This window comes from Microtus ochrogaster, chromosome 19 (assembly GCF_000317375.1).
Source record: "Microtus ochrogaster isolate Prairie Vole_2 chromosome 19, MicOch1.0, whole genome shotgun sequence".
NCBI lineage: Eukaryota > Metazoa > Chordata > Mammalia > Rodentia > Cricetidae > Microtus > Microtus ochrogaster.
Genome location: NC_022021.1, coordinates 4,647,491 through 4,665,585, shown reverse-complemented (window position 1 = coordinate 4,665,585; position 18,095 = coordinate 4,647,491). Strand labels below are relative to the sequence as shown.

Sequence of the window (18,095 nt, the reverse complement as noted above, 5' to 3'; positions counted from 1 at the left end):
GAGAGGGAGAGGGAGAGGGAGAGGGAGAGGGAGAAAGTAGTAAGGTGGGGCTTAGAAAGATTTTTGGCCCTTTTGGATTAAGTAAGGAGAGAGAGGAGGTCATTGGTCATTTCTCTGCCACTTCTCTAAACATTCAGGTTCTTACCCCATATCAACTCCCGAGTTCTTCTTGATAAAGAATAATTAGATAAATGCTTTTATCAAGAGCTGGGAAGAACCCATGAAGAATAAAATCCCAGACCAATATGAACTTACATCACCAAGCAGTAGGAGTCAGGTATGCTCATGAATATCTGGAATCTCAGTACTTTAGGGACTAAAGCGGGAGGATACCAAGTTACAAGTCAGTGGGGACTATATAGCAAACTTAAGGTCAGCCTTGGTAAAACAGCAATACCATGACTCCAAGAAAATAAATAAATAAAATAAAAAGGAAGGAAGGAAAGAAGGAAGGAAGAGAGAAGGAAAGAAAAAGAGCAGCAATATTTTATGTTTTAATATATACAGTTGACATCAGATAGACCTGGTTATAACATCTTTCCGTGGCTTGTTGACTGTAACATTGAACAAATACTAAAGTCTTTCCAGGACTTGGTGTCTTCATCTATAAACTGAGGCTTGTTCATCTCCCCAGGATGGCAGGGAGACTTGAGGCCATGTGGGGTGACTGCTCAGAGTATGGTGTCTTGTGAATAGAGTCAGTCATGTGACCCCTTGTTTGCTAAAAAACATTAGTGACCACGGAAAGTTCCAAGCCCCTCCCAGGTCTCCAACTTTGAAGAGCCTGAGAAACAAATACAAACCCTAGAGTCAAATATCAGTTGTTTAACTTGTCCATGGCTTGAGATGATTAGCATGAACATACAAACAGCCGTAGCTAGAACACACAACATGTGGACTAAAACCAAAAAAACCCTTCCGAAGAAGTCTCCCATGGCCAGGCATAGCAGGTAGAGATCACAAATCAGTCAAGCATGCAATTTCCCAGTGTCCTCTACTGCCCACTCAGTCCTCTGCCAAATCCCATGGCTTCTTCCTTTACATCCTTAATTGCTACTCCTTCCTTCAACTGCAACTCCATAGTACCTCCCGCTAGCCACCACCCAGCTGGACCTCAGCATCAACGCCTCTACTTCTGCCCTAAGTACCACAGGCTGACAGCAGGGCGGGCCAGCATCCTGCCTCCTTTCGTCCCATGAAGATGCCCTCTAAGACCACGTCTTACTCTTTTCCAAGTTTCTCAACTGAGTCCTCTCTTCTAAAAGACTATTCATATTACTAGGATGTACCTAGCTCTAGTGTGCCAGGAAGGGTAGAACCCTGCTCCATGGGGCTGCCAAAGCAAACGGGTTGGGAAACAGCCCTCCAACAGGTCAGTGATCCTGGCAGCAGGCCCTCCTGTCACCTGGCAGCCAGCCCTGAGAGGGACCCTGCTGCGGACTGACCACCCTTCCTATTCCACCTGCTGCTACACAGAGTAACCCCATGTTCTATTCCTTTCCCTCATCACATCTGAGGTAACAGCTGGGGAGGAAAAAGAAGGGGGAGAGAAGCAGCTGCTATTGAAACAAGAAAGCCGTTTATGGGCTGCAAATACAACTAAGAAATTCCTTAAAATAATGTATAGAGCAACAAGTCTCTCAATAAACTGTATGCCAAGGTATCACCCTCCAAATCCCGAATTTTTATTAGCTGTGCTTACAAAGGCATCCAAGGTTATGGTGTCCTTAAGAATAAGGGCAGGGGCTGGAGAGATGGCTCAGAGGTTAAGAGCACTGGCTGCTCTTCCAGAGGTCCTGAGTTCAATTCCCAGCAACCACATGGTGCTCACAACCATCTGTAATGAGATCTGGCGCCCTCTTCTGGTGTGCAGGCATGCATTCTGGCAGAATGCTGTATACAAAATAAATAAATAAATAAATAAATAAATAAATAAATAAATAATAAGGGCGAAAAGGCCCATGAATGAAGGGGGAATTCAGTGGAGTCTGTGAATTCAGTAGAGCCTATTGCCCAGGCGTGACTTTTTCTTTGAAAGTAAATTACTCATTGCATGCCAAAACCACACTTGTGGCTTCTACTTGCTTAGACATTTAAAGTGTGTCTCTTTGAATGTGTGATTCTATATTCTAGATCAGGTTAGCACTTAAGACTTGATTTAATCAACAAAGTGTCCTTTCGGCTTCTGAATTGTAAACAGGACACAAAAGCACTCAAACTCAAGTGTTGTTTTGTTTCCAGGGCACATTTAAAAACAAAAGCCCACCCCAGGCTTAGGCATACAGGGAACAACTTGGCCACACCTTGCTCTATCAAGACAATATTTCTAAACAAGGCCTTCACCAAGAGAAGACCCCCCCCCCAATATTTAAACTCAGGGCAGAAAAAAAGTAAGCATCGCAAAATTTTCTTCTTCCTTAAAAAAGAAATAAGATACCACAGAGACCTTCCTTAACACAATAGTGGCTCCATTCATAACTGAGCGCTCAACTGTAATGTCCAAATTCCCTGTCCATTTCTTGCCAAGATTTCTTCTCCTGTTCCCTGACCTTCATAATGGCCCCAGTTGGATTTCCTTCTTCAGCCTGGAGTTCTCCCAAACCGAACCCTCAGTCTCAAGTTTTTTATAGTTGTCCCCAACAAAGGATTGATTTTCTTAAAATGTACTCATTTTCATGACTCAAAATATATTTTACATAAATGAGTGAGGAGCTCTCAGCAGCACTAATTCTTTAAATAAAGGGAGTGACTTTTCCAAACAGTGGGATTTCTGGCATCGGCAAGGACCTTCCACAGCCCATAGGAGCAGCACAGGCTGCCCAATTCTGTGTCAGCAAAATTTGCCCCACAAAGCCAGTAAAGAAGCAGGGTATCTGAAAAGAAAACTTAAAAGTCTATTTAGTCTTAAGTTATAAGACAAAAGGGTGAACTAGCTCGGGGCTGGGAGTGTGGCTCAGTGGGAAAGAGCATCTGTAGCGTGGAAGACAGGTCTTGGGCTCTCACTCCTACAACGAAAACAACAAAAACTCTCAAAATTTTAAAAAAGGAATCAAGGCAGTGATGATCTTAGTATCACAACCATGAGACCAAGACATCAACCAACTCCTGGCTGGATGTCTGTCAGTAACAAAAGGATACACCCTTTCAGTCTCCAGCTAAATGGATCAGTTCTGTGATCAGTAGCAAAGAAGAGCACCTGGCGGGGATGTAGCTTTCCGGGTGCCCCCACCCCACCAGGTTTCCGTGAATTCACAGCCCTGTTCATTTCCCTCACTCTGAACATGGCCTTGGTTCTCGTCAGTAAGATACACCAGAAGGGATCTGAAAATAGGTTATAGACTACCCTGCTTTCCTTCTTGCCTTCTTACACACTCACTGAGGCAGGAGATGCTTGCTAGCTGCACCCCAGTGCCTGGCGACTGAGAGAAAAAAAGGCTCTAACCAGCAGCACATAGGAACCTGGGTCCTTGGCTCAACGTGAGGAACTGAGTCCTGTCAATAGCACTAAACCAGCTTGAAGCAGATGTGCCCCACTGGAAACCATAAGATGACTGCAGCCTTTGAGAAACCCATTCCATCGTACCTGGATGGAATGTATCTGCTAAAGACCAGCTCAGCTGCTTTATGAGCTGCACTGAGGACCCTCAAAAGAGCTCCAATCACTTTTATTAAGATAACTGTCATACCAGATAGTTCAAAGTCTATAATTAAATGTTTTTTAAAATTGTGCCACTATCACCATCCTTAACGGAAATCACAGGGCCATCACCAGTCATTCCCAACCCCCTTACCAATAGTCTTCCCCTCCACAGATTTGTCTATTCTAATATTTTTGGTGCTCATAAATATTGTTACATGAATCTGTGCATCCCATTTTATAGCTGCATTTTATTGCACTGCACAGACATGCTATATTTTGTTTATTCATTAATTCACTGTGGATGGATTTGGGCTGATATTTTTCTTTTTACTAATAGAAATAATGGTTTGGATATACATTTTTGTGTAGACATAGGTTTTTCAGTGCTCAACAATGAAACTCTATGCTTAAAAATTTAAAGACCTGCCGGATACTTCTAACGTAGCAGCACCATTTAACAATCCAACCACCAATCCACAAGGTGCCAAATTCTGCACATCTTTGGGGACATTGTTATAAATTGTCACTTGTGCTCCAGCTGGTAATAAGAGTGGACGCTCACTGTTTCTATTTGTAGGTCCCTAGCAACCAGCGTGGAAGATCTTACCACGTCTCTACTGGTCATTTGTTTATCTGCTTCAGAGAAGTCTATTCCTAACTTTTGTCCATTTAAAAACTAGTGGGCTTTGCTTGTATGTTTGTTGGTTTTGAGCCAGGGTCTTATTGTGTAGCCCTGGCTGGCCTGGAACTCTCTATGTATACCAGGATGGCTTTGAACTCACAGAGATCATCAGCTTGCTCTGACTCCCAAAAGAAAGGATTAAGGATGTGTGCTACCATGTCCAGTTTGTCCATTTTAAAATGAGGATCTTAACTTTTTACACTGTAAGTCCTTAATCAGATATACTATCTTTGTACTTCCTTTTTAATTTGATTTTACATACATGTTTTGGCTACATGTTATGCCTGTGTTCCATGTACATGCCTGGTGCCCACCAAGGCCAGAAGAAGGGATTGGATTCCCCCACCGCTCCGGAACTAGAGTTTCAGGTGGTTGTTGTTATCCACTAGGTCAGGGCTGCAAACAGAACCCGGATTCTCTACAAGAGCAGCGACTGTTCTTAACCATTGAGCATCTCTCCATGACCTGTGCTTTCTTTATAAAACCCTCTGGTTAAAAACAACAACAAAACAGCAGCTTGAACTTAGCCAGGCATTCATTAAGTCTATAAATCACTTTATAAAGTCTTGTGTACATGTAGGTACGCATATGTGTGCTTTTCTATGAATGTGGGATTTCAGCAGGTACAGAGGTCAGGGGGTAACCTGTGGGTTGGTCCTCACCTTCTCCTTTGGGACAGGGTTTTGTGTTGTTTACTACTGAGCATGCCAGGCAAACTGGTCTGTGAGCTTCCAGGACTCTTTTAGCTCAGCATCCCATCTCACTCCTGGAGTGGACCATATCCAGCTTTGGTTTCCTGGGATCTGACCTCAGGTGGTCTTGTATGTATGGTAAGAGATACTGAGCTCCCCAGCTCTGAAAACTTTATATTCTCATAGTAAATTATTTCAAAGACATTCTTCCTAAAGAAGTTTTCCTCAAAGTATCCGGGATTATTTTTATGATAAAAAGAGAAAAAATCACTAATGAATTGTAGTAATACTACAGAGGAGAACAAGTTGTGAAGGTTCATTTCTGTCACTGTGCCACACTGAAAAGAGAGCCATGTTTACGCAACTGCCTGGCCTGGGTCAGCATTCACAGAATACTTTCCTCTTTCTCAGTGATTAAAAAAAATAAATCAGGAAGAAACTAGAACAGGTAGTAGTGTCTTTACCATGCAATTTACAGAGCAAAAGGGACTTCCCCATTGGGTTACATAACCTGCCCATCATCACACAGTACAAGCTGGAACCAGGAAATCAGGTCTACCGACTCTGGGTCATGCTTCTCTCCCATATCACACTCTTTCCCACTTATGTATAAAATGAAGCACATACCTAGGGTATGGAACATATGTCAGCAAAGAAAAGGAAAGTCCTCCCACCAATTCTCAGATGTGTCACAGGGAGCACATCACATTTGGCCACCTGTTGGAGGAGGCCGCTTGTTCATTATCAGCCTCCCAGACTCCAGAGATAATCACACAAAACTATATTATTTAAAAGACTGCTTGGCCCATTAGTTCTAACTTTTTATTGGCTAACTCTTACATCTTAATTTAATCCATCTCTAGTAATCTGTGCATTGTCACGTGGCTGTGGCTTAATGGGTAAAGTGGGGCTACATGGCTTCTCTTTGACTCTGTCTCCTTTCTCCCAGCATTCAGCTTAGTTTTTCCCGCCTACCTAAGTTCTGCCCTATCAACAGGCCAAGGCAGTTTTCTTTATTAATTAACCAATCATATTCACAGCATAGAGAGGGGACTTCCACATCACCTCCCCTTTTCTGTTTAAATAAAAAGGTTTTGACTTTAACATGGTAAATTTACATATAACAAAGCAGGTACCAAGCAAGAATTACAGTTACAATATTTATTTCTATTTTATCTTTTATCATAACTAAGGAAAACTGTAACTATCAATTCTTCAACTCCATCAAAGACTCCAGAAGGATACAATATTTCCTGAGTAAACAGAAATTGCATTATAAGCAACTTCCAAAACTCTAAAAACTGACAGCGACATCTCGCTGCCTGGACAGTCACCCAAAGTTCTTCTGTAACATTGCAGGCACCCATCTTCAGCCTACAGGCCCATAGTATCTAGCAGACTTTTTCATGAAGCAGGAACTCCAGAGGACCATCTCACCTTTAGGCAAGTTTAGCAGTCCTCTCTCTGTAGCTCCTGCATGTTCAATCCATCAAGCATTCCAAGCAAGAGCAGTTTCTTGCCCAAATGGCTAACCAACTCCATAAGGAGCCTCTTCAATGCACATCTTCCTTTTGAAGTAGATTGGTGCTGCTAGGAGCAGATGTGTCTCACTGTCATGAAAAGTTCTAATCTCTTAAAACATTTAAATGCCATATTCTGAAGGTCTCTGAAAGATTTGAAGAATACCTAACTGAAATATATCTCTATATATTTAGAAAACCTAACTAACATGACTATAAGCTTGACTATTATAGATGATTATCTATTAACCTATATTTCTTAATTATACATTACATTTTTAAATGAGCTGCACAAACACAGTATCATAATCAAGAGAAATATACATATAACAAAACCGACCTTAAATTTGTATTAATAAACCAAGATCCATACCAATGCAAAGTATCCCTCTCTATAGCGGGCGCCTAAGAATCTCTTCATTTATCTTATTTCTTAAGCAAGAATTTGACTAAAGATCGCCAAAGATCAACCTTTTTTTTTTTTTTTTTGGTTTTTCGAAACAGGGTTTCTCTGTGGTTTTGGAGCCTGTCCTGGAACTAGCTCTTATAGACCAGGCTGGTGTTGAACTCACAGAGATCCGCCTGCCTCTGCCTCCCAAGTGCTAGGATTAAAGGCATGCGCCACCACCGCCCGGCCAGTCCAAGAATCTTACACTGGCAAGGACTCTTAGTGTCTTCTGGCCTAAATGCAGACTTTACAAGCATGTTAAGTTTCCTAAAAGTTGATTATTAGAGCATAAAGTTGCATGGCATTGTTAAAAGATGAAATAATACTGAGAACACCCAGCAAGCAATGCTAATGCCAAATTCGACCATGGATTAGTATTTTATAAAATACCGAGTAAAATCCTTTTATTTCTCGCTCTAGAGACAACTACTTATCAGTGACCTGTGATAATTACCATCCACAACCACTGAGTATTTATTGGCGGTTAGGTAAGAGAACACCTAGCTCACCTGTCTCACAAAGCAGAATATCAGATGCTAACAGGTAGCACTGGCTCAGCAAAGGACAGAGTCCTAAGGAGGCATTTGCACTTTGGACTCTCTATCTTCACTTTCTCCGAGGAGAACCCAGCCAGCATTTACTTAATCCAAAGAGTCTAAAAGAGTTGATGTGATTTTATAGAGACCATACCCAAATGACCACACACCCACAAGTTAAGGAGATTGCTGTCATAAACCTGCTTCATCGTTTAGTGACCCATGGACCTCAGTCAGATAGGCTATTGTTTTACTGAACATTTATCATCATGGGCAGGAGGTCACAAAAAGATCGCCCAAGGACACTCTTGGGGAAAAGAAATTAGGTTTAAGTTATTTCTGTTGCCCTGTATCCAAGCCAGTGAGATGTAGAGTCTGAAATAATCTAATTTGTTTTGTAGTTTCCTGGGAGGCTCTAAGAAAAGGAAAAGGAAGATCTGTCTCCCTGGCCCCTTGACAGTGACCTCTCTCAATTCTCCATGACCAAAAATGGTATCTCACATCCTGCTACCAAAGACTGCAGCTGAATTATTACCTGCATATGCGCAGATGAGTGTGGTGCCCATCCATCCAGCTGTGACCAAGGGCTGACTGAATGAACGGAGTCAGTTCTGCCATGCTGGTCTGGCACTGGGGTGACATGGTGTCCAAATCTAAATTATGGGTGACGGGTAAGAGTGTCTCCCTGGCCATCCACGATCCTGACAATTCTTTGGAATTGTTGGCCCATTCAGGAAACTTCTGGTTTCCTGAATCTTACCCCAATCTTACCCCAAGGCTAAGCTCCAAGAAGAGGGATACACAGACAGACTGAGCCTGGATCCTACCTCTTGGCTTCCTCCAGGTGGCACAGGTACTCATAGGCGATGTTCTGCCGCCGCCTCTCATCCATCTCCTCCGCAGACAGTCTTTCATCATCCACGATCGCTAGGAATACAGGAGAAGAATGTGTCACTTGAAAATGTTTTATTCACGTTAATAGTACAGTAAACTAGACATCTACCTGTTGGTATTGTCCATAAACATTCCTTACTGAGTGCATAAGTTTGTTTCACTTCATTTGGAAGGGCAAACCCTAGCTTAAGTCATGTTTTATGTCTTGTCCAAGAGTTGTGATAGACTTATTTCTGTAGATACCATATCAAAAATGGGTTTCATTATGACACATATGTCATTGCATGTTACAAATACCCATCCTCACTTCCCATTCCTCCTTTTCCAGCTGGTCCACTTCCTTCCCACTTCTGCTTACACACACACACACACACACACACACACACACACAAATAAATAAATTTAATTAAGTTAAACAAAAAAAGTGAACCCACCAAGGGGCTAGAGAGATGGCTCAATGGTTAAGAGCGTTTGTTGGTCTTGCAGAAAATTACTTGGTACCCAGCACCACAGGTAGCTCTGAAGTACCTGTATTCCACTTATAAGAGATCCAGGTCCTCTTCTGGCCTCCTTAAGTACTCTCACATACATGGTGCACAAACACATACTCAAACACACACATGCACATAAAAATATATACATTTTTAAAATAAATCCCTTTGCCTTTGCATTTTATAGTAATGATTTTACTTTCTCTTTTAAAGATTTGTTTTTTAAATTTTTTATTGAGAAAAAAAAGTTTCCGCCTCCTCCCAGCCTCCCATTTCCCTCCCCCTCCTCCTGGCCCTCTCCCCCTCCCCCCACTCCTCTCCCCCTCCCTCTCCAGTCCAAAGAGCAGTCAGGGTTCCCTGCCCTGTGGAAAGTCCAAACTGGCTAGGCTCCCACAAAGCCAGAACATGAAGTAGGATCAAAACCCAGTGCCATTGTCCTTGGCTTCTCATCAGCCCTCATTGTTCGCCATGTTCAGAGAGTCTGGTTTTATCCCATGCTTTTTCAGTCACAGTCCAGCTGGCCTTGGTGAGCTCCCAATAGATCAGCCCCACTGTCTCAGTGGGTGGGTGCACCCCTCGTGGTCCTGACTCCCTTGATCATATTCTCCCTCCTTCTGCTCCTCATTGGGACCTTGGGAGCTCAGTTGTTTTTATAATATTTAATTGTGTGTGTCCACATGTGCCCATGTACCTGTGTGTATGCACATATGTGCCTGTATGTGGATATGTGCATGTGTGTGCAGGTGCCTGCTAAGAAAAGAGACATCAGATACCTCTGGTAGAGTTACAGGCACTATGCACTATGAGTCACCTGACATAGGCTCTGGAAACCAAACTTAGGTCTTCTGCAAGAGCAGTATATGATCTTAATTTTTGAGCCACCTCTCAGGCCTCTGGCCTTTACGTAGTTTTGGGTTTGCTTGTTTGTTTGTGGGTTTTGTTTTGGTTTTGGTTTAGATTTACTGATTTTCTTTTATGTGTATGGGTGTTTTCCTGCTTATATGTCTGTGTACAACATGAGTGTCTGGTGCCCACAGAGGCCAGAAGAATACATCTGATCCCTTGGAACTGAAGCTACAGGTGTTTGTGAGCTGCCATGTGAGTGCTGGAAATTGAACCCAGGTCTTCTAGAAGAGTAATCAGTGCTCTTAACTGCTGAGCCATCTCTTTAGCTGCATAGTATTATTTTTAACAGGATAAAAACGGGTCAGAAGTTAAGGGTTGACACCATCAGAGTGACATAGCAAATAGGTTTCAGTAGTGGGATTCGATGAAATTCAGACAGCCTCGAATCAATTAGAGCCTGGCCTGCTAGCCACACCATCCATAACAATACTCTAGAAGGTGTCTAGTGGCTAAGCTTGGAGGCGGTAACCTTATGATGTACCCTAGAAATTCTGGGGTTGAACACTGAACACACAAGTATTTGTCTCTTCTTAATCCCCAAGGGAATTGTTACTTCTCATCCAACCCCAAACACCAATGAGTCCCATTGTAGAAAGAACAGAGTCTCTAAGACATCCCCCTTGCTACCTACAACCTTTCTGGTTAATAGGTGTGTAAAAGGCAAAACTAAAGGAGATAGGAAGGAAGTCAAGTTTACAAGCCTACACAGTTTATGCTAATACAGGCTTAGTTTATTAACTCGACCACCATGTCCTAGAATTTCTGTGGAGAACACAGACTCATAATTTCCTGACTGCATTTCTTCTGCCCACAGCATCCAGATATCACTTCACCAAAGCCTTCCCTGTTTATTTGCATAACAACATTGTTTTCTCATAGAAAGGGCCCATCCTTTCGTGTTTTCAGGTTGGTAATTACAGTTGGTCATTTTTATACATGTGTTCATGTGTGGGAGCAAGTGTAGCCCTGTGTGAATGAGAACTCATGACATGTGCAAGGCCGTGTCAAGGACCCCATTGTCTCAGGTCCATGGGAATGGCAAGGCCTTCCCCTGGTCGAGTATGGATGCTCACATGCACAGAAAATGTCAACCACAGCGTCCTCCTCCCTCCTGGATGACTGCATCATCTCCATCAAAGCAAACAGCCCACCCGACTCTAGTTCTGCTATCCCTGTGCTTGCATTTCTTTATTCATATTGCCCCAGTCCTGATGAGGTCAATCCTACAGCTGTGCAGGCTGGGGCAGGACTGCTAGTCACGGCAGAAATGGGAGCATCTGCAGACTCTATGAGGAGCAGGCTGATTCCAGACCTGTCCAATGAGGAGTAGATAACAGAACCTTCATGGAAAAAAGGAATTAAAGTCAAAATATGAATTCTTTTTCCTGCTGAGACAAGGTCTAACACTGCAGCTCAGGCTGTCATTAAACTCTGGATCCTTCTTCATCAGTCTTGCTCCTGTGCTATGGTAATAGGTATATACCAACCACACCCCACCAACATTCGAATTTTCCTACAGCATGTACAATGCTAAGTACTTAAGATCCAAAATTTATACTGAGCCCTCAAGGAACTCAAAAGAAGGGAGATTATATTTGGAATAGTATAAAATTTGGCAGGATATACCATAATTACAGAAATGTGCACTAGACACTTATTTACTGAGCGCCATCTTGACTTCAAGGTCTTAGGGAATGTGTTGTCTGTATTTTGTTTCAATTATACCGTGTGATTCTGTGAGCCAAGCAATTGCTCATTTAACAGACACACAGGCTGAAATGTCTTTAGCACAAGCAAAGCAAAAACACAAGGAGCAAACACAGTGGGACAGAAAGGAATAAACTGCACAGGAACTTGGGAAATGTGTGTGTGTGGATGAGAAAGAAAGGGATGCAGAAGAGGAGAGATGGCTGGAGGAGATGGGCAGCTCGGGCTGGATTGTTACAGAAGTGGTACCCAGAGGAGCAGGACTCTGCATGCCCTTACCCATCTGTTTCCCCACTATCCTTTCCCACTTTCCACTATGACTTCCACTTCTTCGATAAGGACCTCATCCCAGACCAATGATACCAAGAAGGGACAGCAAAGGCTTTTACATTTGTCAAAGCATCTTTTTTCTTAATAAACTCAATCTCATCTAAATGTTATTGTCTGTCTGTTTAGTTGGTAGTTTAATATAGTGCTGGAGATCAAAACTCAAGGCTTTGCATCCCCAGTTCCTGACCTGAACTTTAAAAGAGTTAGTGCATTCCAGAAAAGTGCCAAGGCTTCCCAGCAGCCTTCTGAAATTCTGTACTGCCCTGCAGGTGCCCAGGCCTTTCTCATCTTGCCGTCTCTTGCAGTAGGTGTCCTCCCCCAACCACACTGCTCTGCCACTCATTCACCTGTTGTGAGGAACACCTTCAACAACGGTCCTCAGATGTCACCCCTCTTTCTAAACTTTGAGTGGTGCCCTCTTTCCTACTGAAGAAAGTCCTAAACCAGTTTTCCTCTCCCCCATACATGGAGCCTACACAGCTTAGTCCAGGTAAATACTGTATTCTAGGACCTTGCTACTCCCTTTCAGGGTCTTCTGCTACTCCCCTTCTCTCTTCCTGGGAAGCCATTCTCCCACCTCTGTGTGTGACAAGACCTCCAACAGCTACTGAGGCACGCACCTGTGGATGCCAGCATCTGAGTCCACCCCTCTCTTCCACACGTCAGATCACACCATTATCAGAGCACTCACCGGACAGGCCCCATGGGAGATCAGTCATGGCTCCCTCTCCAAACTGGTGGCTCTGGAAAGAAGGGGCTCGGTTTTGATTCAAGTTCCTATCTCCCTCACGTCTGTGATGGCTCCTTACACAAGCAGCTCTCTGACATTTAGTGAAACATTATCTTCAAGTAAATCCTTCCTAAAACAGTTAACTAATACCCCATAACAAACTTACTTTGAATCAGATTATGATTTCTCTTATCTAGGTTCTTCCAAAAATGACATTTACAAGGGAAAACAAGCTGCTTGCAAGGTCTGGAAGCAAGGGAAAGAGTATGAAGACAAGGCTACTGGCGGAGTGTACCAGAGACTTGGGTTACCTGCCTTTGAATGGGAGCCCCAGAATACCTCTCTTGTTAAAGGGCCCCTGGATTCTCCCCGCCCCACTCTCCCCTCCAGCTATGGTGATGGCAGAGGCAGAAGAGAACTCTCAGCCCAGCTCTCACAGGAGAGGAAAACTTGTCATGGGCTTTTCAGAGAGGGTTCCACCTTACGCTCACATATTGTCTTTACCATGTACTAAGATATCACATTCAATAGGACAAAAAAATGTAAAATACTTGAATGAGCTTGTATCATAACATTAATATTACTGAGAGTGTCTGCTTCCCAGGCTGAAGTGACTCATTCATTATTCTGGTACTACTCTAGTCCTTTGTAATTGGTGGTCATTATTAGCTTTTCTTTTTAGTACAAAAAATATACAAAAATAAAAACTTAAAAAGGCAAAAAAAAAAAAGCTACCTGACATGCTATGATAGTCAGCTGTCCACTATGGTATCAACATACTCGAAACTAATCAACTTACACTTTGGGTCTCTGGTGACATGATATATCATGTGAGAGCCCATGGCAGGTGAAGGGTGTTTACTTCATGGGAGATGAAAAGCAAAAGAGACAAACAGGAAGGAGATGGGGTTTCTTCTGTTCAGGAACTCATTCATGATGACCTAACTTCATTCTATTAAGCCTCACCTCTTAGGTTTCGTCACCTCCAGATAATACCACAGATAGTAGCAGAACTTCTAATACACGTGGCTTTGGGGGACATTCAAAGTCAAACCATCGCACATAGCCACATACCAACATCTAATGTTCAACTCCAGCGTTCCTAACAGATCCCTAGATAACCCGTCACTTCCAATCTTCTATTTTAATAACAGCTAAAAGGGAAGAGTGTTTACTCTTTCTGACAGGATATTTTCATTTTGTGGTACCCTCAGATACACTCAAACCTGAAACCAACTTAACATTCCTAGGGGGTGTCCATCTCTAACAATCTCTAACCTGTATGTGAGTGCTAGGGTACCACTCAAAAGGTACACTCCCCAGCTTCAACCATCTGTCTATAAGAGGCAGAAGCCTCCTGTGACCTTTCGCCCTCAGACACTCTAGGAAGAGTTGGGGTAGAGATCCCCAGTTTCTACCCCAACTACTTCCATAACCACCTTCTCAGGACCGCTGCTCAGAACTCCTAGGCTCTGCTATAGCCCTATCCAGGAAAACAAACAAACAAAAGCAAAACACAACTTACAAACACACACACACACACACACACACACACACACACACACACACACACACTGTTTTAAATTAAAATTGCACCATGCTGAGCATCGTTGATGGCATCAGATCTTCAAATCTGAACACAACGGCCACTTCCTAACTGTCCTAACACAAGTTGGCCTCTCTCCCAACACTTCCAGTATTTAAGTTTAGTTTTAAAAATTAATTGATTGATTGATTTAATATGTATGAATGTTTTTCTGCATGTATATATATGCACCACATTTAGTAGTGCCTGAGGCCATAAGAGGGTGTCTGATTCCCCTAGAACTGGAGTCATAGATGGTTGAAAGCCACCACGTGAGTGTTATAAACTGAACCCGGGTCCTCTCGAAGAGTGGTCAGTGCTTTTAACTGCTGAGCTATATCTGCAGCCCCAAACTACCGATATTTTAATAATAAACTCAGAGAAGACATATTTTAAGTCATGGTATCCAGAATACATCTCATATGTTCTCCCATCCAAGTACTAACCAGTCCTGACCCTGCTTAGCTTCTGAGATCAGACAAAGGACTGGAGATGACTCAATGATTAAGAGCACTGACTGCTCTTCTAGAGGATCTAGATTCAATTCCCAGCACCCACATGGTGGCTCACACCTGTCTGCAACTCCAGTTCCTGGGCTTCTGACACCCCCACACAGACATACATACAGGCAAAACACCAATGAATATATAATGAAATAAAAATAAATTATAAAAAAAGAAATAAGATTATATGTTCTCTAAAAATATTTGGTAAATAACCTCTTATCGGGAAGGCTAATAAAAGAGTCCCAAATATCTGTACGAAGTCAACTTACTTCTGCCTGTTTGCAGTGAGGAAGAGTGTGAAGCTGCAAGCACAGAGGCAGCCATCCTACAGGTATCCTCCACTGATGTTTAGTTAGTGTGCTTACGCCAAAACACCAGGCTGTGCACCAGACAAACAGAAGGGCTTGCCCTCTGGGCTCCGCCATATCCAACCTCTTCCTTCCAACTTTCCACATACCTGGCCCACTGCCCCTCTCACCAGACACTTCACCTGTCCCCCTTCAGGGCGGAGAAAGCCTGTGATGACCTGCTACCCAAGGGGAAGCCAAGGTTATGGGATTGAGAAAGTTTTTGCAGCCAAAGCAGACGCTTTTGGACCCCAGAGGGTGCCCCAAAGACCTTTGCTCTACTCATTGCTCAGTGACTTCTGATAAGAGCTCTTGGCATGAACAACAGTCCTGCCATTTAAACAGTCATCACGAAGGTAATAATTCATGGCAGGCATGACTTTACTGCCTACAAAGCATTTTCCCACATGTTACTTATAGGCCCTATTGCTTATTAATAAGGAAGCCAAGGTCAGTGAGGGGGAAAGGACGGCCCATGACTATTCTAGGGACAGTAACACACTCAGGGCTGGAAGTGACATCCTTTGGGGCCACATCATCACCAAATGAAGAGTTCCCACCAAAGCAAAGGAACCCATCATTCAAGTAACTCCAGAGTTCAGAGTTCATTTCGTTTGGAAACAATTTGGCTATCCATGATTTCTTCTGAGGTACTTCTTCCTTCGCAGCCCTGAACCCCCTAAGGAACATGACTTTGCGGAGGAGAGTTTTCTCGGGTATTAGCAATTCACCGATGGTGGCGCACGCCTTTAATCCCAGCACTCGGGAGGCAGAGACAGGCGGATCTCTGTGAGTTCGAGACCAGCCTGGTCTACAGAGCTAGTTCCAGGACAGGCTCCAAAGCCACAGAGAAACCCTGTCTCGAAAAACCAAAAAAAAAAAGATCACTGGCCGGCTGGCTCGGTTGGCTAGAGAGCGGTGCAAATGAGAACATAATGCCATTAATAAAATCAGCTGACACTGGCAAGAGATGGAAACAATCACAGTCTATGGCAGACACATGACAGAGATTACGAAGAGGCAGAAGAAGCAGAACCAAAAAGAACTGCGAGGCAAGACATGGAAATAGAAGTGTAAGAAGAGGAAGGAAATCGCAGTCAAGTGCAAAGAACGCCCACACAATCCAACATAAACTAGCTCAAGACCTACCCTTCGGTAAGGTGTGGCCATGGTTAAAGGCCTCTTCCCACTACCTGCTTCCTTCACACAGATACCAAGGCCACCGTATTCTCGCTAATCCATCCATCTGTTCGCAAATATTTGAATGGCTGCTTGGTGCCAGCCTGTTCGGATACAAAGTATGACTCACAAGGTCTCTTCTGGAATTTTTATTAGAGTTACACAATTGAGATTTGGCATAATGACAAGGTGCTTGAGTTTGGGAAATATACTCAAGGGAGGGCTGGCAAGAGAAACGAAAGCCCTGGCTGGCTTCATGGTATTATCTAGGGTGTATTCCTTTAAGAAAAAGCAGATTAGAAACATGATGGGAATAATCAATTCCAAGAGGTACACCCACCATTTAGTATTTTAAGTACACATTGTTATTCTTGGTGACTCAAATTCTCTACAAAGAATCCTAAATATCCTCAGGTATGTAATGCAGCTGGGTGTGGAACCATCGTCTATGGCTTGGGAACTGTGTGGCCTTAAAGAGAGTACCTAAATCAGCAATTCTCAACCTGTGGGTCGCGACCCCTTGGAGGGGGTATGGAAAGAGCCTTTCACAGGGGTTGCACATACCAGATAGTCTGCATATCAGATATTTATATTATGATTCATAACAGTAGCAAAATTACAGTTATGACGTATCAATGAAACTAATTTTATAGTTGGGGCGTCACCACAAAATGAGGAACCCTTTTAAAGGCCACAACGCTGAGAAGGTTGAGAACCACTGACCTAAATGGATATGACCCTCTCTCAATGTTTAAGGACTGGTCATAGGAGGCAGCCTACACTGATACCCAGAGAAGACACTAGAAAATAGAATTCAATCTAAGATCCTGGGGGTAGACACGAGGATGGGCTGAAAAGACAACAGAACCAGAAGGCCAACGCTTTAAGAAAGCTGACGCATTGAGGAAATGTGACCTGTGGAAAATCCTGGTTTCTTGCCAGCTTCCTGAAGCCTTTCATGGCTACTTAAACTCTAAAGGACCCCATGATCAGACTTCTCTAAACTGGATTTCCTTTTAAAAAACAGACAAGCTTGGGTTTGTGGTTGTTTGTGACCCTAACTAGAGTGCAAGGTGGTAATGAAGGTGGAAAACCAAGGTGTTTGAAAGCCTGGAGGCTGCACCAAGTCAAGGGGAGGCTGGGCGTATAGGTGCCAGGCCCAGATCCTTCCTCCTCTCTATGTAGGGCCAACAAAACAGCAGAGACTCGTATGTCAGACCTTGGACTTGAAGGCAGGGGCAACAGGTCCTTCCAGTCCTCATGTTACCAAGTCTTCCGCCGAGAGAAAGTGAGGGAAGGTGAACTTTATTTAAAACCTGCCTTGTACACCATTCCTGGAATTTCTCCCCATCACACACTTCTACGATCTTTCCAATGCTGCAAGTCAGCACCAATCCAGGGCCATTTAGTTTAGGCAAAGCTTTAAGAGACTCTAGGCCCATAGTGTAATAAGAAAAACTCCGAAATTGTCAAATTTAGCATTGGAAGTATTTCTGAGATGAGGCACGACTAGGCAATGATGGTAAGTGAGCTACCAACACCAAGGCTTTACCAACAAGGGGCGTAATCTCTTCTCGTTCTAATGTCTCTGGGGTTCAGAGGCATTAAGAAGCTCCGAGTGCCTATGTTACATCTAAACAGGTAAATGGAAAAGGAAATGGTTCAGGTCTTAGGAAAATAATTGATCCTTTTCTGGAAATACGGTTACACTGTATAAGATGCACAGAGGAGGTCAGGCATAATGACAGCACATGACTGCTATCCCAGCAACTAACTTGGAGCTGAGGCAGAAGGATTATGTGCTACACATTGAGCCCAAGGCCTGGGATACAAAGCAAGGCCCTGTCATTAAATAACTCTCTCTCTCTCTCTCTCTCTCTCTCTCTCTCTCTCTCTCTCTCT

The 18,095-nt window shown here is 43.3% G+C and overlaps 1 protein-coding gene across 1 annotated transcript in view; it reads right to left on the bottom strand.

Moving 5' to 3' along the window:
* Window positions 1–18,095, bottom strand: part of Iqgap2 (IQ motif containing GTPase activating protein 2) — a 287,742-nt gene that overhangs the window by 226,437 nt on the left and 43,210 nt on the right. Inside the window, exon 2 of the mRNA XM_005356461.3 lies at window positions 8,346–8,445. Within this exon, the coding sequence (XP_005356518.1) occupies window positions 8,346–8,445 (100 nt within the window). The remainder of the gene's footprint in view (window positions 1–8,345; window positions 8,446–18,095) is intronic.